Here is a 25,160-nt window from a genome sequence, read left to right as displayed (position 1 = left end):
GAGAACCTTTCTCCGGATGCACCTTCTGTCCAGTACGGACACTTCAACTTCCTCTACTATGGCGCCGCCGTGTCCTTGTCGGACATCTTTCTTTCCGACTCCACTTTCTCAAAGGAGTTTACGTTAAGTCGTTTGTGTTTGGTGATGCCCGAGCTGACACACATTTTTATCATACATTGACGTGACTGTCATTTCGTCCTGAGACACTCTCTCGACAAGACTCCCCCGTCCCCCTCCCCCGTACGTTAGATACACAAAGATCACTACAAAGCGGGCGCAGCCATCTTTCGTCTTCGCAAAAGCTGGAAACTTTATGGCCCTCCTCGGCCACCTTATCTCACAGGGGCGGGTGGGCCTTGAGGCCGCCTGAGAGGGTCGTTCTGCAAGTATTGGCAACCTGCGGTTTTATTCTGTAAAACCTGTCTGTGTGACCTACTCTTCGACCGCACGGGAGTGGCGGAGTGGCCAGAATGCTCTTTTATTATGCGAGTGCAATTCCGTGCAAAGGTAGTTGAGGTGATGCTCTTTGTTGGGAGCTTTGAGGAATCCGGAATGAGGTATCTTTGGCGTATAGGGACTGTAGTTTAAGGTCTCTGGAGACCAAGCACTGAATGCTGAGCTCAGTTTTGGCATCTAGGATTCTCCCTATGTAGAACCTAGAGATTGAGAGCTGGTGAATGCCAGCTAAGGCGATACGGGGTTCGGGCTTTGTCTTCTGCTTAAGCTTGAAAGGAACTGTTTTGAAGGTTGTACAGCTGTGTCTGGTGCAGGCTTTGGAATCCGTTTCTGTGGAGCTGGGGTCTGGTGCTGGCGTGCTGGTGGCAACTGTGGAGTACCAAGTCTTGGAATTAGCCCTATAAACCAGAGTGCTGAGATTATGGGTTTACCCCCCACCACATCTTGTTCCTTTCTTTTCTGAAACAAAGATACAAGTAATCTCTGTGCTGGTATATTCTGTTGCTTAGTAACCTTGTCATGTTTTAGAATACTTCAATTAAACTTGTGTTATACTACCAACAGTCCTAATTTAGATGAATTTTGTAAGAAATTAATTTCCTTTGCCAGTTTATTTCATGAAATAAGTGTAAAATTTTCTAAATGTTTGAACTGGTGACATGAGTGAATTTATACTCCTTGTATTGTATGCACGTGGAGAGATCTAGAATGTGTATTTAGAGATAAGTGTTTATAAACATTTTGCCATGTATTTACCTGCCTCAGCAATAGGTTTGCTTTTCAGCTTCAGCCCAAAACATTTACTTTTATCCTGATGCGTTATTTTCCAATCCCAGCAGATAGCACACTGTGGCCAATATTTCACTTCGAGCAGTTCTTAGAAATGCACTTTTAAGTTATTAGGGAAACCTGTTTCTTTCCTTCCTTCCTCCCTTCCTTCCTTCTTCCTTTCTTCCTTTCTTCCTTTCTTCCTTCCTTCCTTCCTTCCTTCCTTCCTTCCTTCCTTCCTTCCTTTCTTCTTCTTCTTCTTCTTATTCTTATTCTTATTCTTATTCTTATTCTTATTATTATTATTATTATTATTTATTTTATATTTTGTGTAGTTTTGGTGCCTGCCTTGGATCTCACTCTGTAGACCAGGCTGGCCTCAAACCTACAGAAATTTGCTTGGTTCTGCCTCCCAAGTGCTGGCATTAAAACTGTGTGTCACTCGGCCAGCAGGGAAACCTGTTTCTTAAAATAGCATCCTTTATTCTTTAAAAGTTACATACTGTTATACAATAGATACTGACCATCCACTGCCACCCCTCTTCAAATTACCCTACTGTCCCCTATCCCATCTCCCTCTATTGCTGGATACCTATATTGGCTATTTTCAGTAGAATGTTAATTAATTCCCAAGAAATGTTCTATTCTTTTATAAAGTTAAATAATCTTTATTTAAAATGTGTATATGTTCACAGGACCACTTGTAAAGGTCAGAGGGCATCTTTTGCGATTAGTTCTCTGCTTCCAATATGTGTGTCTTGGGGGAGACCTGTGTCATCAAGCTTGGTGGCAAGTGGCTTTATCCCACTGATCTAACTACCCCCAAATCTTTTGTTCTTTAACTAACTCTTTACCTGTATATACTTTACAGTGGTTAGGTATGTAACTTTCTCTTTCTTCTCTCTTCCTCACTATGCCTCATTTCTCTGCCTCTCTCCCTTCCTTCTTTCTGTCCCATGTTCCTTGAGATAGATTCTTTTTTTTTTTAAATATAGTCTAAACTGGCCTCAAACCTGTAATCCTCCTGCCTCTTAGCCTCCTGCTACTCAGTTTATGGATATGAACTAAAATACTGATATATATATATATATATATATATATATATATATATATATATAGTTGTTTTTGAACTACAATAGTAGAATTGACCAGCTGCCCCAGAAGCCCTGAACCTTTTTGAACACACACACACACACACACACACACACTTTAATCATTATCAATGTATGAAATTCTCAAAAAAGTTCATGTTATTGCTTATACCAGAGATTACAAATAATAGATAAATTTGTCCTTGTTGTGATGATTCATGTTTTTATACTCTTCTGTCACTATGTAGATGCCTTAATACATTTTTATGTGTATAGATGTTTTGCTTACATATATGTTTATATACTACAGTGCTTGATGCCTGTGCAGGCCAGAAGAAGGTGTCAGATGCCCTGTAACTGGAATTACAGATGGTTGTTGTTAGCTGCCAGGTGGGTGCTGGGAACTGAACCCATGTCTTCTGGAAAAACAATCTGTCCTCTTAAACAGTGAGCCATCCCTACAGCTCCATTAGTATACTATTTCATGCACCATCCTCCTCCATTTTTATGCTATTCCAGTATATTTTACTCTTTGCATAATAAAACCTCTGAGATATCGTAACTTAAGTGTCACAGTGAGCTTCAAATTGACTTGTTTGGGAAGATGGAACCACAATTGAAAAATCACCTCCATTGAATGGACCTGTGGTCATGTCTGTGGGACATTTTCTAAAGTCCTAATCGATGTAGAAGGGCCCAACTAACTGTGGGATGCCATCCTGGCCAGGTGGGCCTGAGCCATATAAATATAAGAATGGTAGCTGAGCAAGCCAGTAAGCAGCATTCCTCAGGTTTCTCATCCAAGCTCCTGCCAAGAGTTCTTACCCTGGCTTCCCTTGATAATGGGCTATATAGAAGGTAAACTGAACCCTTTCCTTTCCCAAGTTGTTTTTGGCCAATGTTTTATCATACAACAGAAAAGCAAAGTATAGTGCCCAATTATGACTATTTTTGATTTAACTCCTTGCCAATTTTGTTCCTTTTTATTCCTTTCTTCTCTGCTTACATCTTGAGGCCCTTTCCTGTTGCTAAAGGAAAACATTTTCATAGAGGTTTATTGATAAAGAATTCTCTCTGGTTCTCCCTCACCAGCCACCCACAAATGTCTTTATTATGTTAGATTTCTTAAAGTTATTTTTACAGCATGTTATTTATAAATTTATATATATATATATGTTTATATATACATATATATGTATGCTTTAGTTTATCAGTGTGTAGATGGTAAGGAGAAATTAAATATGATGGTGTTTCTTTGCTCCTTATGATCTGAAATTACTCATGAGTCTTAGAATGTAAAAATAGAAAAAGCAAAACTGGGTTGTGTATGTGTGTTCCTGTTTATGTGTGTTCATTCTCATGTGCTGCTTGAGACAGGGACTCTTTGTTGTCCTGCTGATTGAACGGGTTAGCTGGACTACAGGCTTCTCCCCAGATTTTCCTCTTCTTTTCCCTTCCCTTCTTGCTATACTGCGATTACAGACACTCACTACATGAGTTCATGGGATTCAAACATGAGTCCCCATACTGGGAGGACAAGCAGTTTTCCCATTGAGCTATCTCCCAGACTCTAGGAAGACTTGAAGAAGTAAAATAATAAACTTTAAAAAAAAATGTACATTTGGTATATTCTCTTTCTCAAAATTGATAAGCCTAAGCATCACCCTTCAACTGGGGAAGCATGTACTGTTTCTTTCTCATATCCATTTTTGTGTGTGAGTATCTATAATATATGATAGTCGCACTACTGACATTTTAGAGGAAGAAGGGACTTGTTCAGGATTGATGGTTTATTAAGCCATATGTCAGAACCTTTGGAGCACTAAGTAGATTTTTAATGCTTAATTTAAGGTAAATGTGTAGAAACATAATGAGAATGTTCTACTCAGGGAAATTTGTTCTATATCCCACAGGTGCCATATGACCAGAAACAAGAGAAATCAAGTGAAACACAGAGGAGGAGATTCTGCGGATACACTAGGCTAGATTATGCTAATCCAGAAGCGACAAAGGCGGAGCACTCTAGTCAATGGCTAACTTCTGAAGTCTAAAAAAAAGGATGCAGGCCCAGGTGACTTGAGACTTAGCTTATTCTTTTCTTTGTTCTCCAAAAGATTTGTAGAGGCATATCAAAATCCATTTAGGAAAACATAAAAATAAAAATTGTAAGTCGTCCTATTTAGAGAAATCTGAGCAAAGTAGGATCAGGGATATAATGTTGATAGGATTCCAGACTATGGTTCTTGTTGGACGTGATTACTTTTCCTGGAGAATGTAGACAGTTATCAGTTCATCCAAGATAGGCACCAGTGACTAACCAAAGATAACATTCCATTCAGTCCTATGTGATGAACCAATAAGCTTATCAGGCTTATGTATGGGTTATTTGTGAGCATTGTGGGTCACCTAAGAGCACAAAAAAGCCCCATCCAAAGCATGGGTAACAACCTCTCACAAGCTACACATATGGAGACCCCTCTGCCACTTCTGTTAACCATTCACTCTCTTGTGAGGTTCTCCTGCATATCACCAATCCTGCTCCAATGTTGTGATAGTAACAATTACAGGTAGTGCTCAGAGAAGAGCATTTCACAACAGTGTCTAACTATTCAGGTCTCTGGGTTCCACTAGTTGTCAGTTTAAATCTGATGTCTGTGACAGTCATGAAAAAGAATCATGAGTAGTTACATGACCCGTGACAGAGCAGCCACCTTCTCAAGGGCTGTTAATATTTCATGGCACCTGGTTTTGAGGCTCACATAGGTCTTTCATGGCTCTTTGGGGTAGTGCTTTGGGTGTTTATGATGTCAGTCTTCTCACAAAGGCAAAGACAATTTCCCTACAGTTGTTTCTTTTTTATAACTTGCTTAATTTTGCACATATACACATATGTTTTTGATTATGTACTTGTGTCGTGGACTTTTAAGAATAAGTTTTGCTTAATCATGTAGTACTCTTTGCTTTATGCCTTTAGTTCCTTTTGTTGTAATATATTAGTGATGGAGTATGCACTGTCCTGTGTTGCTACCATCCGTGCTGTCTTAATTACTTACTTGAATATTGGCAGAGAAGATCATAGTATACTTTAAAAGTCTGTATTATTCAGCAGCTAAGTTGTGGTATATACCTATACTCCCAATACTCTGGAGACTGAGTTGTAAGGATTGGGAGTTCAAAGCCAGCCTGATCTACATAATGAGATCACCAAACCAACCAACAACAATAGAAAGTAACCAACAAAAATAAAACAAAAGAGTATCTCAGTTGTTTGGGATTCACTGAAAAACCCTAGCACTATAAAAACCAAATGAAACCAAACAAAAAGTAAACACACCAAAAATCTTTATTATTCATTTACTTAGAAGCACTGTACACTTTGGTAATGGCAAATAGGTGTTCATGTGTGTACATGTACACACATAGAGCAGATGTTCCTACATTGGTAAAGATGTCATGGCAGTTCTTACAGAAACTTTTATGAAGTTTCAACTTTGTTGAGTAAGTGTCCATATCATTTGAGAATACATTATTAAGATTCTTCTTCTCTATTAGGAGAACAACCACATGTCTTCCTTTAAATTCTTCCCATATCACCAAAGGAAAGGCCCTTCATTGGCAGGATGGTGTTGTTACAGGAATCCCTGGCCTTGGATGATGTGGCTGTGGTATTCTCCTGGGAGGAGTGGCAGCTCCTGAGCCATGCTCAGAAGGACCTGTACTGGGATGTGATGCTGGAGACCTGCAAAAGCCTGGTGTCAATGGGTGAGGGTGGCTGTGCTGTGGTGTTGGAGGACACCCAGTCAATAGCTTTTCCTATTCTCAGCTTTTAAACTTTCAAGTTGTAGATTTTCAGATCTTGTTATACCCATGAAGGAGGACCGACTCTCCTCTGGTGCAAGAGAAGTCTGAAGTTAAGGTTAGGAATTCTGTTTAATCTCTAAAACATAACAGGTATTTTGACATACCCACGCTGTGTTATTTCCTTTTCTCTTTCTGTGATTAAAGACAGCATAAGGGAGAAAGAGTTTATTTTGGCTTTCAGTTCCAGAGAGTTGCAGTCCATTTTAGTGAGGGAGGCATGGCAGCAGACAGTGAAGGGATTGGATAGGAGTTGGAAGCTACCTGGTCACCTTACATCCACACTCAGGATGCAGAGGCCACACAGGAAGTAGTGACGGATTATAAAGCCTCAATGATACCCTCCAGTGGCCCTCTTTCTTCACTGAAGTTCTACCTCACCCTTCCCAAACACTACAATCAGCCCAGGATCCAGTATTCAAATCATGAGGCAATGAATGGTATTTCAGATTCGAACCACAATACAAACCCATTTTGATTCATCATAGTTTTCTGTCATTTTCCATGAACAGGGTATCTAACCAGAAAATCAGATATATGCTCCCAATTAGACCCAGGAGTACCGTGGACAATAGAAGATGAAATCCACAGTCTAATCTGTCCAGGTGAGTGAGAGCCAGCAGAATCATTTTCTGCACACACTGTGGGGCAATAACTATGTGTGATCTGAAGACAAAGAACCAACCTCTGTGCCGATCTGAGGACATAGAACATAGATATCCCAAACATAGTCACTGTTGGGAAAAGTACTGCTGATGGAACTATATCACTGGGGTTGGGCTTTGAGAACTTAAAGCTTCTGTTTGAGGATGTGAACTCTTAGAGTCCTGCTCTGGCCATTATGCTTATTGCTTGCTACCATGCTTTCCTGTTATCATGGATTCCTATGCCTCTCTACCTTAATCCCAAATAAACTTCCTTCTTATACACCATTTCAGGCCATGGTATTTTACCACCACAACAGAAAAACAACCACTTGCTACCTCTTTTTAAGCTGAGAATCTATACTTTTCCTCCTTCTTATCCTCCTCCCCCCCCCCCCTCATTTTTATCAACTCTTAAGAATCTCCTCCATTTTCTCTTCATTCTCCCAATTAGCCTCTTCCTGTTCTCTGGAAAATACTTCTAAGTTAACATCTTCCGTAAAATCCAATTTATACTTTTTTCCTATGTATTTTATTCATTGTTTTGGCAGCTCTCTCATAACTTCTAATTTTGTACATAAGAAATGAGAATCATCTTTTCACTAAGGAAAATACTTTTGATTAGCCTTGTTTTATATATGTCTTTTGACATGAGGAGATCTCACTATGTAGCCAGGCTGGTCTTGAACTCATGGACTTAGGGAATCTTCCCACCTCAGCCTCAAGAGTAATTGGAACGACTTAATGTGCCACCCAGTAATGATCCAAATGAGATAGTTGTGGACAACCATGCTGCTTAAATCAGTTAACAGTTTTAAGTCCTTTTCCTGGATGGCCAGACCAAGAGCTGGCTTGAGTCTCTAAAAAGTCTCTTAATGCACAAACAGAGGGAGTCGGAAGTTTTAAAGGCAAAAACAACAAAGATACATCAAAGTTAGATGAGGGTCATAGTAATCTTGAAATGTTCATTCCCGGCAGAGCATACCAGTTGTTTTGGCTAATACATCAGGACCAGGATGAAAGCAATGTAAATCTCAAATGTGTTGCCAATGTAAGTGACTGTTGCGAGGAGGGTCTAGAAGGCTGAGAACTATCTAAGCAAACACAGATGGAGTCAGTACAGGGTGGCATTACCTTGGGCATTTCACACACATGCCTTGAGTATCCCTATTTAAATGTATGTTCTAGTACTGTACATCTTGAAACTTACCTGTTCTGAAAGTACCTTGAATATGCCTTATTTGCTGAGCTTTCTTCTTCTCTTTTTGTTTGTTTGTTTTTTGTCTGATTATTGTTTATTTGGCAAGGTCCCTATGTAGCTTAGGCTGGCCTCAAACTCAGTTTTCTTTTCTTTCTTTCTTTTTTTTTTTTTTTTTTTGTATTTTTCGAGACAGGATTTCTCTGTGTAGCTTTGTGCTTTTCCTGGAACTTGCTTTGTAGACCAGGCTGGCCTCGAACTCAGAGATCCACCTGCCTCTGCCTCCCGAGTGCTGGGATTAAAGGCCTGCACCACCACTGCCCTGGCGTCAACCTCAGCTTTCTTGAGTCAGCCAGCAGTGCAGGGATTCTGGGAGTGCACCACCATAATCTGTTCTGAATTCACTTTTTAAAGTTCTCTACATTTTTCTTTTAATTAGAGAAGATTAATAATCTCTTGCATTTATGCTATAAAGCAGGTCAGAAGTTACACTTCTGCCAAAATTTACTTTCTTCATAATTTTGCTCATTTTCAACATTTTTTCTTTTTTTAATAAATAATTTTTCTTTATTATTATGTGTTTTAAATTTTATACATCAGCCATGGGTTCCCCTGTCCTCCCCACTCCCACCGCCAACCCCGCCTTCCCCCCCTCCCCTCCTCTCCATTCCCATGTCCTCCAGGATCAAGGCACCCCTGGGGATTCATTTAAACCTGGTGGATTCAGTACAGGCAGGTCCTGTCACCTCCTTCCAGACTGAGCAAAGTGTCCCTGTGTAAGCACAAGGTTTCAAACAGCCAGCTCATACAATAAGGACAGATCCTGGACCCACAGACTGGGTGCCTGCCAAACAGATCAAGCTATTCAATTGTCTCACTTATCCAGAGGGCCTGATCCAGCTGGGGGCTCCACAGCACTTGGTTCATAATTCATGTGCTTCCATTTGTTTGGCTATTTGTCCCTGTGCTTTTTGCAATCTTGGATTCAACAATTCACGCTCTTGAAGACCCTCCTCTTTCTTGACAGTGGGACACCTGGAGCTCCACCTGGGGACTGACTGAGGATCTCTGCATCCACGTCCATCAGTTATTGGATGAGAGTTCCAAGACGACTATTAGGGTGTTTAGTCATCTGATCACCAGACAAGGTCAGATCAGGCTTTCTCTCGATCATTGCCAGCAGACTACAGAGGATATATCATTGTGGATTTCTGGGGACCTCTCGAGCACTCTGCCTATTCCTGGTCTCATGTGGTCTTCATTTATCATGGTCTGTTATTCCTCATTCTCCCTTTCTGTTCTTGATCCAGCTGTGATCTCCTGCTCCTCTAAGCTTTCTTTCCCTCAAATCTTGCCCTTCATTACTCCCACTGTCATCCAGGTTGTTCATGTAGATCTCATCCATTTCTCTGTCATTGGGTGATCCTTGGGTCTTTCCTAGGGTCCCATTTTCTAGGTAGCCTCCCTGGAGCTGTGTAGCATTCTAATCATCTTTGTTTTACATCTAGTATTCTCCTATGAGTGAGAACATACCGTTTTTTTGTCCTTATGAGTCTGGGTTACCTCACTCAGGATGATTTTTTTCTAGATCCGTCTATTTGCCTGCAAACCTCATGATGTCATTGTTTTTCTCTGTTGAGTAGTACCCTATTGTGTATATGTACCATATTTTCTTTATCCATTCTTCAGTTGAAGGGCATCTAGGTTGTTTCCAGGTTCTGGCTATTACAAACAAAGCTGATACAAAAATAGCTGAGCAAATGCCCTTGTGGTATGATTGAGTATACCTTGGGTATATTCCCAAGAGTGCTATAGCTGGGTCTTGGGGGAGATGGATTCCCACTTTTCTAAGGAAGCGCCATATTGATTTCCAAAGTGGCTGTACAAGCTTGCATTCCCACCAGCAGTGGAGGAGAGTTCCGCTTGCTACACATCCTCTCCAGCATAAGCTGTCTTCTGTGCTTTTGATCTTAGCCATTCTGACAGGTGTAAGGTAGTATCTCAGTGTCATTTTGATTTGCATTTCCCGGATAATTAGGGATGTTGAGCAATTCCTTAAATGTTTTTCAGCCATTTGAACTTACTCTGTGGAGAAGTCTCTGTTTAGTTCTATAGCACATTTCTTAATTGGACTGTTGGGCATTTTGATGTCTAATTTTTTGAGTTATTTATTCTGGATATCAGATGTGTGGTTGGTGAAGACCTTTTCCTATTCTGTAGGCTGTCGCTTTGTCTTGTTGACCATGTCCTTTGCTCTATAAAAGCTTCTCAGTTTCTACAGGTCCCATTGATTGATGGTTTCTCTCAGTGTCTGTGCTACTGGTGTTATATTTAGAAAGTGATCTCCGGTGCCAATGGGTTCAAGAGTACTTCCCACTTTCTCTACTATCAGGTTCAGAGTAGCTGGATTTATGTTGAGGTCTTTGATCCACTTGGATTTAAGTTTTGTGCATGGTGACAGATATGGATCTATTTGCAGCCTTCTACACATTGACATCCAGGTATGCCAGCACCATTTGTTGAAGATGCTTTCTTTTTTCCATTGTACATTTTTGGCTTCTTTGTCAAAAATTATATGTTCATAGGTGTGCGGGTTAATGTCAGGGTCTTCAATTTGATTCCATTGGTCCACATGTTGGTTTTTATACCAGTATCAAGCTGTTTTTATTACAGTAGCTCTATAGTAGAGCTTGAGGTCGGGGATTGTGATGCCTCCAGACGTTGTTTTTTTGTACAGGATTCTTTTGGCTATCCTGGGTTTTTTGTTTTTCCATATGAAGTTGAGTATTATTCTTTCCAGATCTGTGAAGAATTGTGTTTGTAATTTGATGGGAATTGCGTTGAATCTGTAGATTGCTTTTGGTAAGATCACCATTTTTACTATGTTAATCCTGCCTATCCATGAGCATGGGAGATCTTTCCATCTTCTGACATCTTCAATTTCTTTTTTAAGGGACTTAAAGTTCTTGTCATATAGGTCCTTCACATGCTTAGTTGGAGTAACCCCAAGGTATTTTATAACATTTGTGGCTATTGTAAAGGGTGATGTAGCTCTGATTTGTTTTTCAGCCTGTTTGTCTACTGTATATAGGCGGGCTACTGATTTTTTTGAGTTGATCTTGTATCCTGCTATGTTGCTGAAGGATTTTATTAGCTGTATCAGTTCCTTGGTTGAATTTTTGGGGTCACTCATGTATACTAACATGTCATCTGCAAATAGGGAGAGCTTGACTTCTTCCTTTCCAATTTGTATCCCGTTGATCTCTTTAGGTTGTCTTATAGTTCCGGCTAGAACTTCAAGTACTATATTGAATAAGTAGGGGGAGAGGGGACAGCCTTGCCTTGTTCCTGATTTTAGTGGTATTGCTTTGAGTTTCTCTCCATTTAATTTGATGTTGGCTATTGGCTTGCTGTAGATTGCCTTTATTATTTTTAAGTATGTTCCCTTTATTCCTGATCACTCCAAGACCTTTATCATGAAGGGGTGTTGGATTTTGTCAAATGCCTTTTCTGCATCTAGTGAGATGATCGTGTGGTTTTTTTCCTTGAGTTTGTTTATATGGTGTATTACATTGATGGACTTTCATGTGTTGAACCACCCTTGCAACCCTGGGATGAAGCCTACTTGATCATGGTGGATAATTGTTTTGATGTGTTCTTGGAGTCTGTTTGGAGTATTTTATTGAGTATTTTTGCATCAATGTTCATGAGGGAGATCGGTCTGTAGTTCTCTTTCTTTGTTGCATCTTTGTTTGGTTTGGGAATCAGGGTAATTGTAGCCTCATAGGAGTTTGGTAATATGCCTTCTTCTTCTATTGTGTGGAACAATTTAAAGAGTATTGTTATTAAGTCTTCTTTGATGATCTGTTAGAATTCTGCAGTGAAACCATCAGGTCCATGGCTTTTTTTGGTTGGGAGACTTTTAATGACTGATTCTATTTCCTTCGTGGTTATAGGATTATTTAAATGGTTTATCTGGTCTTGATTTAACTTAGGTATGTGGTACCTATCCAGAAAATTATCCATTTCTTTTAGATTTTCCAGTTTAGTGGAGTAGAGGTTTTTGAAGTATGACCTGATGATTCTCTGGATTTCCTCATTGTCTGTTGTTATGTCCCCGTTTTCATTTCTGATTTTGTTCATTTGGATGCTCTCTCTCTGTCTTTTGGTTAGTTTGGATAAGGGCTTGTCTATCTTGTTGATCTTCTCAAAGAACCAACTCTTTGTTTCATTAATCCTTTGTATTGTTCTCTTTATTTCTATTTTATTGATTTCAGCTCTCAATTTGATAATTTCCTGGCATCTGCTCCTCCTGGGAGACTTTGCTTCTTCATGTTCAAGGGCTTTCAGGTGTGCTGTCAAGTCACTAGCATGAGATTTCTCCAGCTTCTTTATGTGGGCATTCAGTGCTATGAATTTCCCTCTTAGCACTGCTTTCATAGTATCCCATAAGTGTAGGTATGTGGTGTATTCATTTTCATTGACCTCTAGGAAGTCTTTAATTTCTTTGTTTATTTCTTCCTTAACCCATTGATGATTCAGTTGAGCATTTTTCAGTTTCCATGAAATTGTAGGATTCCTGTAGTTTCTTTTTGTTGTTGAAATCTAACTTTAAACCATGGTGGTCTGATAGAACACAGGGGGTTATTCCAATTGTTTTGTATCTGTTGAGATTTGCTTTGTGGCCAAGTATATGGTCGATTTTAGAGAAGGTTCCATAGGGTGCTGAGAAGAAGGTATATTCTTTTTTGTTTGGGTGGAATGTTCTGTAGATATCGATTAAGTCCATTTGTGCCATAACATCAGTTAATTCCATTATGTCTCTGTTAAGTTTCAATCTGGCCGGTCTGCCCAGAGGTGAAAGTGGGGTGTTGAAGTCTCCCTCTATTAATGTGTGGGGTTTTATATGTGATTTAAGCTTTAGTAATGTTTCTTTTCCATATGTGGGTGCCCTTGTATTTGGGGCATAAATGTTCAGAATTGAAACTTCATCTTGGTGGATCTTTCCTGCAGTGAGTATGTAATGTCCTTCATCATCTCTTTTGATTGATTTTAGTTTGAAGTCTATTTTGCTGGATATTAGGATGGCTACACCAGCTTGCTTCTTAAGACCATTTGATTGGAAAGTCTTTTCCCAGCCTTTTATTGTTAGGAGGTGTCTGTCTTTGAATTTGATGTGTGTTTCTTGTATGCAGCAGAAAGATGGGTCCTGTTTTCGTATCCATTCTGTTAGTCTGTGTCTTTTTATAGGTGAATTAAGTCCATTGATCCTAAGGGATATTAATGACCACTGATTGTTTGTTCCTGTTGTTATTTTTATTTTTTGGTGGTAGTGTGTGTGTACTTCTCTTCTTTGGGGTTTACTTCTCTGGTGTTACCTATTGCCTGTGTTTTCATGGGTGTATCTGCCTTCCTTATGTTGCAATTTTCCTTCTAGTGCTTTCTGTAGGGCTGGGTTTGTGGATAAGTATTGTTTAAATCTGGTTTTGTCTTGGAAGGTCTAGTTCACTCCATCTATGATGATTGAAAGTTTTGCTGGGTATATTAGTCTAGGCTGGCATCCATGGTCTCTTAGTGTCTGCATTATATCTGTCCAGGTCCTTCTGGCTTTCACAGTCTCCATGGAGAAATCAGGTGTTATTCTGATGGGTTTGCCTTTATAAGTCACTTGGCTTTTTTCTTTTACTGCCCTTAATATTCTTTCTTTATTCTGTAGGTTTAGTTGTTTAATTATTATGTGGTGAGGGGACTTTTTTGGGGGGGTCTAGTCTGTTTGGTGTTCATAGGCTTCTTGTATCTCCATAGGCATTTCCTTCTTTAAGTTGGGAAAGTTTTCTTCTATGATCTTGTTAAATATATTTTCTGTGCCTTTGAGTTGGTATTCTTCTCCTTCCTCTATCCATATTATTTGTAGGTTTGGTCTTTTCATGGTGTCCCAAATTTCTTCAACATTTTGGGTCATGACTTTGTTGGTTTTAGTGTTCTCTTTGACTGATGAATCTCTTTATTCTACCATATCTTCAACACCAGAGATCCTCTCTTCCATCTCTTGCATTCTGTTGGTTATACTTGCCTCTGAAGTTCCTGTTTGTTTACTCAGATTTTCTATTTCCAACATTCCTTCTGGTAGTGTCTTCTTCATTTTTTCTATTTCCCTCTTCAGGTCTTGGATTGTCTCCCTTGCTTTTTCATGATTTTCTTTCAAGGATTTATTGTTTTCTTCTGCTTTAATTGTCCTTTCCTCTAGATTTTATAATGTTCTTCCTATTTTTTGTTTGTCTCATCCTCTACTTTAATTTTGATTTCTTCTATATAAGGCTCTAGCCTCTTCACTATGTAACTTATAAGGTTGTTTTCTTCTTCTTCTTCCATTCCACGATGTTCAGGTCTAACTGTTGGAGAAGGTCTAGGTTCTGGTGATGGTGTATTGCTCTTTATTTTGTTGTATGTACTTCTGCCTTGATGTCTGCCCATCTCCTCTTGTGTTCGTTCTTGGTCTTATCAGTGTACTTGGTCCAGAGGGAGTTGACAGATTTAGGGAGCCTCTCTCTGGTCCAGATCGAAGCTCTGGGCCAGATGGGAGCGCTGGTGCAGATGAGAGTGCTGGCTGTATAGGAGCTGGGGGGCTGGACTCTAAGTCTTGGGAAGTCCCTGATGTCTCCTTGTTTTGTCCAGATGGGAGCTCCTCTTGTCCAGATGGGAGTTCCTCTGGTCTCTGGTCCAGATGCGAGTTCCAGGGCAGGATGGAAGCTGGGGGTTGGTCTCTGAGTCTCAGGAAGTGGCGGCAAATGGGTGTAGGGGCAGGGTGTGGAGACTGCAGTGTCTGCCTGCAGCCTTGGAAAAGGGGAGCCTTCCTGCAAAGCCCACTGATTGGCAGGCAACTGGAGCCAAGTTGGTCAGGTCCTCCTGGAGTGGCTTGTGTCCAGGGGTGGGATCCAGGCACAGTTGCCTCTCTGACTATAACTCAGGCTCTCACCTCTGGTCCAGATGGGAGTTCTGGGGCGGATGGAAGCTGGGGGCTGGTCTCTGAGTCTCAGGAAGTGGCTGGGGTCTCTGGTCCAGAGTTCCCAGGTGGCAAGCATCTTTTTCTTATCTGTTTTACCAGGGATTTGTCTGACTCCTAGTTGCTCATCATCAACACTTTATCTCACCACAATTCTGAAAGTGTTTGAACTCGGCTGCAGTCTCTTTAACTTGTATGCACTCTTGCTAGTTCCTCAGGTAATCCTGATTCCTCAGGCTGGAAGCTTCTGAGTCCTCCTCCACATGAATCTCAGCTGAACTGTGTTGCTCCAAAGCCTGAACGCTTAACCAAACAAATGCTTAACTAACTACATGCTTTACTCCATTTTCAGCATTTTTATGGTTCATCTTAGATGTTGCTTCTCTTCTCACTTAAAAGTTTTTTTCTTTCTTTTTTTTTGCAAATCAATTTTCTTTTCACGATGTTCTTTATGTACAGTCTATATGACATGTGAGTCACTCATTTAACACGTACAGTTCATTTGACTCTTTCTAGTATGATAACCTACTTGTATAATTACCCCTAAATTGTACATAATTGTGAAACATTTTCAGTACACAAAAAATGCATGTTTTCAATGAACTTTTTTAAAATTTGTTTTTATTTTCTGTGTATGTTTTGCCTGCATGTATATATGTGCACCATGTAATTGTCTGGTGCCTGCAAGACATGGAAGAAGATATCAGATGGGAATGAATTTACAGGTGGTGGTTAGCTGCCATGTGGGTTCTGAGACCTGAACCCAGGTCCTCTGTAAATGGTACAAGTGTTCTTAACCATGGAGCAACCTTTCCCGTCCTCCCCACTCCCCACTTTTTTTCCTTTTGATTCTATGATTAAAGGAAGTTTCTTTAGTTGCAGTTTCAGGTTATTCAGTGGTAGAATATAGAGGAGGTGTTTTCCAATTGTATTCTGGTGGTACCTTTCCCAGGTCCTTGTATTCCCTGTCATGAGATTGTAGGCTTTTTATCAGTGATATCTGTAGTATGGCATTATCTTTTTCATGAAAGTCTTGGTTTTTTCTCACATACACAGGTTACTGTGTTCCATAAGCATTGTTGCCTCAATATATTCCCTTAAAATTTGTCTTATAATGATATATTTAAACAACATAATACACAAAAGAAAAAAATATTCCTTAGTGTACTCTTTACATTGACTTTCAGTTTCAGTGGTGAGAATTACAAAGTAAATGTACAAATAATGTCTTATGCTAAAATGTACTATGAAATTAAAGCATCAGAAACAATAGGTTTGAGAGTTGATGGGGTAGATGTAGGGCTGGAATGTTAAGCTGCCTCTCAACAGGTTGACAATTAAAATAGATAGTTCAACTGTGTGACACAAAATTCATTTGGAGGATGTCTGAGAAACCTCTAGGGAGTATTTTTGGCTTGATTATAGTAAGCAAAATAAAAGTGACTACTGATATGTGTTGTGTGAGGTAATAGACAGAAACCCTGACTCATAGGTTGCATATTCAAACACTGATTTTACTCCAAGCAAATTTGGAAAGAGATGGGGAGTTTTCAGTAGAGGAATGGTATATCATTACTTTAAACATTCATTTTTCCTTTTTCTTTAGCCTTATATTTTTAATTAAAATTTGTTTATTATGGTACATGTGCATTTGTGCCTGCATAGACACAAATGACATAATAAGATGATTTTCTGAAGAAGGTAGACATTAATGAGTAGGGGAAGGAAGCTCTTTTATTCATGGTTACAATTTATGACAGTAAATTGGTGCAAATCAAAATCATTAGGAATAAAACTACTGCCCACCCACGTTGTCCTGTCAATCACAGAGCACTTGCTTAGGATGTATACAGTCCTGTCTGGGTGGAGTCCTCAGTATAGTACTTAAGTAATAGTGGCAACAATGACAAAACTCAAATTGAAATCACCTTAATGTGGGATGGTTCATATTAAATATTTAAGAGAATTTTGGTAAAAGCTCTCAGTTATATTTTATTAACCTAGTTGCACAAATAATGCAGAATAAGGCCAGTAGTAGTCTTTCCATTTGCTTTGAAAAAAGGTCTTACTGTATGGCCCTCATTGGCTTGGGACTTGTTTGGTAGTTCAGAACAGCCTGAAACTCACAGGGATGAACCTCCTTCTGCCTCCCAGGTGCCGAGGTGTACAACACTTTGCCCTTCAACCTGCAATAATTTTTGACAACACATCTGGAGTGTTGCCAGCATGGGAAGCTCTTCCAAACAGGATGTCACTAATCCTCCTGTAGTGGATTGAATGAAAATTGTCACCGTAGGCACATGAATTTGGTAGCAATTTGTGGGAAGGTTATGGAACCTTCAGGTGGTCAAACCTTGTTGGAAAATCTGTCAGTGGGTTCAGGCCTTGAAAGTTTATATCCTTGCTCCACTTCCACTTTACTCTCTCTGCTTATGGTATGACATTGAGATGTGATTTCTTATCCTACGCCTGCAATACCTTCCTGCCTTGGCTTTTGGAACTGTAGGGAAAATTAAATATTTTTTTTTATGAGTTGGTTTTGGTGAGGGTATTTTATCACAGCAATAGAAAAATAACTGATACATTCCTCATAATAAAAGTGACACACTGTGGAACAAACCTGGCATACACAAACACTGCTCTACTACAAATAAAGATTTTGTATGTCCAAAGGCCTTTGATGGAAAAAGACATATCAAGCAAATAACTCTAGAGATTCTTGAATTTATCTTCCAATAGCCAGTCAAAGGTAACTGTTTATTTGGAATATGTAGGAATAGAATGACCAAGATGAATAACAGTGAGTCAGTACTTGATTGTGTACCTTGGACCTTCCCCACTTCTTATAATAATGAAGGAGAGATTGATCCATGTCAGCTGTTAGTTTCAGATTTGACAATAGCATTTGTCATCTCAATTTGAGACTGAGGGGTCAATAGTGAAAGCGCTTGTTTAGCATTTTCATGTCCCTGGGGACCGTCATTATCACTTCCCAAAACCGCAACTCACAGAAACAAGCATGCGCGTGCGCGCGCGCACACACACACACACACACACATTTAGATCTGTACTTTCTTTTTCTTTGTCATGAAAACATTTAAATTCTTTGCAGCCACACATTTTTTTACTTGTCATGGTAATTTGTTACATCTGCCTGGGTCTCCAGGTATGCACCTGATCACAGTAGCACTTTGTGGTGCTATTTATTTGTGCTGAAATGTGGTGATATTTGATTTGTGCTTTGATAAATAAAGCTTGCCTGGAGATCAAGGGGAAAAGGCCAGCCATTTTAAGTAAACAAAGTCAGGCAGCACACGCCCTTAATCTGGTCACTTAGCAGGCAAGGTCTCTGTGTGTTTAAGACCACACTAGGGAACAGAGCCAAGTGTGGTGACACATGCCTTTAAGCCCAGTACCAACCATGGAGACCTGGAGGTCTGTACAGACAGGCAGTGACAAGGAAGTGAGGTATCTGGGCTAAGAGCCAATGAGAGGGCAGAAAAGCAAGGCATATAAAGGCTTGGGTAGACAGGAAGCACTTGCATTTGGAAGCTGCAGAGTTGGTGAGGTATGGTTGGCTGGTGGCTCTCCCTATTTCCTTGATCTCTCTAAGGCTTTCACCCCTATATTTGGCTCCATGTTTTTGTTTTTGTTTTTTGTTTTTTTTTTTTATGTTTTTGTTTTTTGTTTTATTTAATAAGACCATTTAGAAATTCATCTACAGCACTGGTTCATTTCAATTGGAATAACATATTCTAAATGCAGCATGTTGGAATGACATAGGTCTTTCTTGTGCCTATGCTGCCGCCTTTCCCCTTTTCTGTTTGTTTCTGAATGTAATCTTATGTAGTACTTTGTTTCCTTTTTTTTTTTTTTTTTTTTTTCTATGGGGAGACTAGGATCTGGGATCATTCATTTAGTAGCAGGTATCTCACCACTGAAGCACATTTCTAACCCCTGAGTTTTATTACCTGAAGTCCTGCAAAGTTCTGAGATTTCCTGCCTCACATATCATATTTGTGTTTGACTGTCTATTTTTTAAAAAATTAAAAAATAGCTGAATCTATATATGTTGTTCTTAAAAAGTACATCAATTCTTTTTTCTTTCTATATGTTTAAATGATTCTTTTACCAATGTGCAAGAGCTAAATGCACACACACACACACACACACACACACACACACACACAAACAAATCCAGTATTGGTGAAATTATTAAGGCCACTCCACGTAGTTAAAAGGGAGGTTTATTTTGTGGGGTAACTTACAAATGAAGAGGTAGGTTGCAGGCAAAGGTATAGGGTAGTCCGGCGGTGTTCTCTGGAGAACTCTGCTCGGTCCACCTCTAGCGTCCCGCGTCCCGGAACCAAGAGATCACCTCCTCCTGCTCCTTGGTCCTCCGCTCCTTCCTCTGCCCCGCCTTGTGGGCGTGATCATTACTGAAGCCTCAATGGGGGTTGGAACTTCCAGGCCAATGCTGGGATGGCTACCCACTAAAATCCAGTTTCTTTTATTGATAGAAAGTTGTCATTAAAAAACCACTTATTGAGATTTCTTTTTTTAAAATTTGTGTGTGTATATGCTCATGAGTGCAGATCCTCAAATAGGCCAGAAAATAGTATCTGTTCCCCTGAAGCTGCAGTTAAAGATGGTTGTGAGCCTCTTGACCTGGGTGCTTGGGACTGAACTCAGATTCTCTGGAAGAGCTATATGTGCTTTCACACCTCTAAGCCATCTCTCCAGATCTTACCAAAGCATTTCTTGTTTTAAAGGGAGATGGTGAAATTATATGGTACTCTCTTCTTTCCTAGAAATCAGAGAAGTTGGTGATCCTCTGCAACACCACTTGAAAGATAGAACCATTCACAAAAGCACTGAACAATGCTGCAAACATAGAAAATTCAGAAATATTTTAAATCAGAGTAAAGATCATTCACCATTAAAACAAAACTGCAGTGGGTTTGACTTCTGTGAAAAACCTTTGAACTCAAATTTAAGTTTTGAAAACCAGAGCAGAAACTGTGATATAAAGAACTCTGCTGAGCTAAGTGGAAATGACCAATCCATTAATGTACATCAGAAAAATCTTATAGGAGAGAAACATTATACATGTACTCAATGTGAAAAGGTTTTCTCTAGAAAATATCTACTCGTTTATCATCAACGAACTCACACAGGAGAGAAACCCCACGGATGTGATGTATGTGGAAAAGCCTTCTCTACAAAGTCCAGTCTCACTGCACATCAGAAAACTCATACCGGAGAGAAACCTTATATATGTAGTGAATGTGGAAAAGGCTTTATTGAGAAGAGGCGTCTTGTTGCTCATCATCGAATTCATACTGGGGAGAAACCCTTTATATGCAGTAAATGTGGGAAAGGTTTCACACTGAAGAACAGTCTTAATACTCACCAGCTGACTCATACAGGAGAGAAATTGCATATATGCAATGAATGTGGAAAAGCCTTCTCTACGAAGTTTAGTCTTGTGGCACATCAGAAAACTCACAGAATAGAGAAACCTTATGTATGCAGTGAATGTGGAAAAGGCTTTATTGAGAAGAGACGTCTTCTTGGACATCATAGAACTCATACTGGTGAGAAACCCTTCATATGCAGTAAGTGTGGGAAAGGCTTCACATTAAAGAATAGTCTTATTACACATCAGCGAATACATTCTGAAGAGAAACCATTTATATGTACTTATTGTCAAAAAAAGTTTGTCATGAAGAGTGATCTAATTGCCCATCAGCGAACTCACACTGGGGAGAAACCATACCCATGCAATGAGTGTGGAAAAAGCTTTGCCTTGAAAAGCCACCTAGTTGTCCATCAGCGAATTCATACAGGAGAAAAACCCTATGTATGCAATGAATGTGGAAAAGGCTTTCCAACAAAGGTACAACTTATGATACATCAACAAACTCATACCGGAGATAAACCATATATATGCAGTGAGTGTGGAAAAGGCTTTGCTTTAAAGAACCGCCTCATTGTCCATCAGCGAACTCACACAGGAGAGAAACCTTATGTATGCAACGAATGTGGAAAAGGATTCCCAACAAAGATACGACTGATAATACATCAACGGACCCATACAGGAGAAAAACCTTATAAATGCAACAAATGTGAAAAGGGCTTTCCTGAGAAGAGTCAACTCAATGTGCATCAACGTACTCACACAGGAGAGAAACCCTATGTATGTAGTGAATGTGGTAAAGGCTTAAGTGAAAAAAAAATGCTCATTGCACATCAGCGAGCTCATAATGGTGAAAAGCCATACATTTGCAATGAATGTGGGAAGGGCTTCACAATGAAAAGTACCCTAGGTATACATCAGCAAACTCATATTGGGGAGAAGCCATACAAATGTAACGAATGTGGTAAAGTCTTTGAGAAAAGGACACCACTCATAGTACATCAGAGATTTCACTCAGGAAAGACTTCCTTTGCATGTTCTGAATGTGGAAAATGCTTCTTGCGCAAAAATGATCTCATTACTCATCAGAGAATTCACACAGGAGAGAAACCATATGAGTGCAAAGAGTGTGGGAAAGCCTTCACCACAAAGTCTTGGCTCAATGTTCATCAAAGAAAACATACAGGAGAGAGGCCTTATGGATGTAGTGATTGTGGGAAAGCCTTTGCCCACTTATCAACCCTTGTTAAGCACAAGAGAATTCATAGTTAGTCAACAAACCTCTTGTTGTCCTTAAGTATTAGTATCTACAAAAAACATTAATGTGTATAGAATTTACATGGTGTATTTACAGATAAATGATCTATTTTTTTCTGTCAAAGGAATAATACAATGACTGATGTAGTTAGTATTGAGGGGCAGTTTCAAAACATTATATATCTTAAAAAATATATGTTGAGAAAAACATATGAATGTGACAGACTAGCAAAGCCTTCAGTAGTCAGAATGGCATTGTCAAATAATCATAGATTTGGAGCAACTACCAATTGACAAAAATATAATTGTAAGAAAGTATTAGCTTGTAAATTAATGCCTCCATTGATTTAGAATTCACACTAAAGCAATCCTCTCCTGTAGCAGGGCTTGTAGTAATATATTGCCTCATCATTTTTCAGAAAATCCATCAGTGCTTAGATATAGTATAGTGGTAAAGCATTTAGCCAGTGTGTAGGAGAGATCGTAGATTAATCCCTAGTAGCTGAAAACAAGAAACATCATTTATGAACGTATTTAATGTGGATGACATAGAAAAATATTGGAGAAATTAATGAAGGAATGATGATGCCTTGGGAAAAATGACAAGTAGTGTATCTTTAGGCTATAATGGAGCACTTGCTACTCTTCCAGTGAATCCAAGTTTAGTGCCAGCATCCCCCTCCACACCCCAATCAGGAGGCTCATAACCACCTGGACCTCAAGATTCAGAAGATCTGATATGCTCTTCTGGCCTCCAGGGGCACACACACACTCAGAAACAAAAAAAATTAAATATATACCTAATGTGCATTTGGGAGCAGGATACCTTGTTTGCCTTGTCTTTAATTTGGTGAAATTTTAAGTTAGCAGTTCCTTCTACCAGAGGTTTAAGTTTGAAAATTTGTAGTGTAGGTGTGGTCTTTGCATGTTTCATTTTACTAACTTGTATATCTTTGATTCTTATTTATTCCAAAATGCTTATAGTATTTAAAACAATATGACATACTGGGACCTATTTATCAGTGTGTGGCTAGATCAAGTTTAGGCAGTCAGAATAAACATAATTGTGAAATAAATTCCTTTTCTGAGAAGTATTTAGATTCAGAGTTTTATGAAAGTAAATTCCCAAATTCTCAGAAACTCACAAAGTGAGCATATGTAATCACAGTTCATTTTCAGATATGGGAAAGGGAAATTACTACACAATTTGTAAGTAAATCACTGAAGGACATTAGCGTTTCAAGTTTTTCTCTACAACAAATAAAAAGGTTATGAATTTTCTTGATCAAAGCCTCTGTGCTGTCTCACTGTTTCAGTTTTCAAAGCTAATTATCAAAGAGTGTGTTTAGTGAGCTGTGGTAAGTGTATGCTGAATTTGATGTGAAACTGGCAGCTTTTCCCCCAGTACGCGTTCTATTTCCATTACCCACAGCAATGCATGAAATCCCAGTCGATTCCATCTTGCGCTCACTCACTACTATCAGTACACTATGTGTGTGATAGTACTTGTTTGCTGCCTAACTACTTTCCACAAATTGCTTTACTCAAATCTGTCCATTTCTCAATTAGTATAGGATTTACAGTGTACTTTGCATATGCTGAATAGACATGTTATTGAACAGTGATTTGCAGATATTTTTCCCTGCATATGGCTTATTTTTTATAAGAAAATATGTCAATTATGAAGTCCAACTTACCACTTTTTATGCTTATATTGGTTGTGATTTTTGTGTTATATAAATGTTATATAAATATTTCTTGTCTGAAGTATAGTATTACTTTCTCCCAGAAAAGATAACAAGATGTATTTCTTTTGAACCATGCCTAGTGGAACAAGCCTTTAATCTGTCCTGCTTGAGAGCTTAAGAGGATGACAAGTTGCTTCTTAGAAGACACAGTCCACTGCTTCCATTATTACAGGTTTCAAACTTATTTGTTTCATTATTATTATTATTATTATTATTATTATTATTATTTAATTCTAAATTACTCACACAATATACTTTGTTCATATATTTTTCTCCCTCAAGTCCTATTCTCAACTTCCTGATGTCTGTCTGTCTGTCTGTCTGTCTCTCTCTCTCTCTCTCAAAAAACCCACAAACACAAACAGAATGACACCAAAATCAACCATAGACATGAAAAAAGAGAAAACAAAAACAAAACAAAACAAAAAATGCTGTGGATAGGGGAGCTTAGTCCATGAAACAGAACTCAAATTCTGGAATGCAAATTTTTAGATCAGAAGGCTGAGGACTCTTATAGCATTTGAGAAGCTCTAAGGATGCAGAGTATCCACAGTGCTGAGAGTTTATTAAAGGCAATTGCACCAAAAGATATTATACTATCCATAAATCCTGTTTACCAGAAATTAGAAGGTTTTGCTTAATAGATCATCAGAGAGAACAAAGACAAGTATGACCAAAAAAAGGGGGGGGGGGTTGGTTAGCAACTCTTTATGTCTTAAGAAATAACAACAATATCACCTTAAATTGGGAACGTTTTTATTATGGACATTTTCCCTCTATTCTTAGTGTGCCAAATGTCATAATGCTCTTACATGCAGAATGCATCCCCCCACTCAGGTAAGACTTAACAAAACCTAAAAAAAAAAAAAAGAAAAAAGAAAAACAAATGAAAAGTACACACACCAAAAAAAAATTTATATATATATATAAAGTAGGCTTTTTATTGGCCAAATACTCCTGAGCATGGGGCCTTGCTCTAGAGTGGTTGACATATCTAGTGCCACTCCAATGGAAAAACAAGACAAACAACAACAAAAAAACTGAATTCCCCTTTACAAGCAGAGGTTAGGCAGTGGCTCACATACCTTTAATCCTAGCATTCTGGAGGTAGAGATCCATCCAGATCTCTGTGAGTTCAAGGCTACACTGGAAACAGCAAGACATGGTGACACACACCTTTAATCCCAGGAAATGATGACAGGAAGCAGAAAAGTATATAAGTCGAGAAAACCAGGAACTAGTGTCTTTTAAACTTTTAGGCTTTTTAGCAGCAGTTCAGATGAGATCCATTCTGATGAGGACTCAGGCTTTCAGTCCGAAGAAACAAGGTCAGCTGAGAAGTTGGCAAGGTGAGGTTGGATGTGGCTTGTTCTGTTTCCCTGATCTTTCAGAGTTCACCCCAATACCTGGCTCCCATGAGTACTTTATTAATAAAACATTTTAAGATTTGTGTTGCATTTGTTTGTTTGTATTTCCATATGAAGATTAAGATTGCTTTTGAAGGACTGGAGGGATGGCTCATTGATTAAGGGTACTGACTACTCTTCTGGAGGACCTGGATTCAGTTCCTGCACCTACATGGCAGCTCTCAACTATTTGTAACTAAAATTCTAGGGGATCTGACATCCTTACACGGAAATATATACAGGCAAAACACCAATGAACATAAAAGTAATAAATCTTTTTTAAAAAGATTGCCTTTGTTTTCAATTTCTCTG

At 39.1% G+C, this 25,160-nt stretch overlaps 1 protein-coding gene across 4 annotated transcripts; it reads left to right on the top strand.

Moving 5' to 3' along the window:
• The first annotated feature begins 322 nt into the window (after positions 1-322).
• Positions 323-23,780, top strand: Znf615 (zinc finger protein 615). Of its 4 annotated transcripts, none has more exons than XM_036169001.1 (5): positions 323-507; positions 4,229-4,386; positions 5,951-6,077; positions 6,686-6,778; positions 19,830-23,780. In XM_036169001.1, exons 2-5 carry the CDS (start codon positions 4,375-4,377, stop codon positions 21,707-21,709), a joined length of 2,112 nt encoding a protein of 703 aa, XP_036024894.1. In that variant the 5' UTR covers positions 323-507; positions 4,229-4,374; the 3' UTR covers positions 21,710-23,780. The 4 variants fall into 4 exon arrangements, with proteins under 4 accessions (XP_036024894.1, XP_036024891.1, XP_036024892.1 ...); XM_036168998.1 differs by having other exon boundaries at positions 5,868-6,077; XM_036168999.1 differs by having other exon boundaries at positions 498-557; positions 5,868-6,077.
• The last annotated feature ends 1,380 nt before the right edge of the window (positions 23,781-25,160 follow it).

This window comes from Onychomys torridus, chromosome 19 (assembly GCF_903995425.1).
Source record: "Onychomys torridus chromosome 19, mOncTor1.1, whole genome shotgun sequence".
In the NCBI taxonomy this organism is placed as follows: domain Eukaryota; kingdom Metazoa; phylum Chordata; class Mammalia; order Rodentia; family Cricetidae; genus Onychomys; species Onychomys torridus.
This window is presented reverse-complemented; position numbering and strand designations above follow the sequence as displayed.

Bases quoted from the DNA above. Each gene is read 5' to 3' on its own strand.
- Znf615 (XM_036168998.1), top strand. From the start codon at position 5,936: ATGGTGTTGTTACAGGAATCCCTGGCCTTGGATGATGTGGCTGTGGTA. The intron at 6,078-6,685 runs GTGAGGGTGGCT...TTCCATGAACAG, and splicing joins CAAAAGCCTGGTGTCAATGG to GGTATCTAACCAGAAAATCA. The intron at 6,779-19,829 runs GTGAGTGAGAGC...CTTCTTTCCTAG, and splicing joins CCACAGTCTAATCTGTCCAG to AAATCAGAGAAGTTGGTGAT.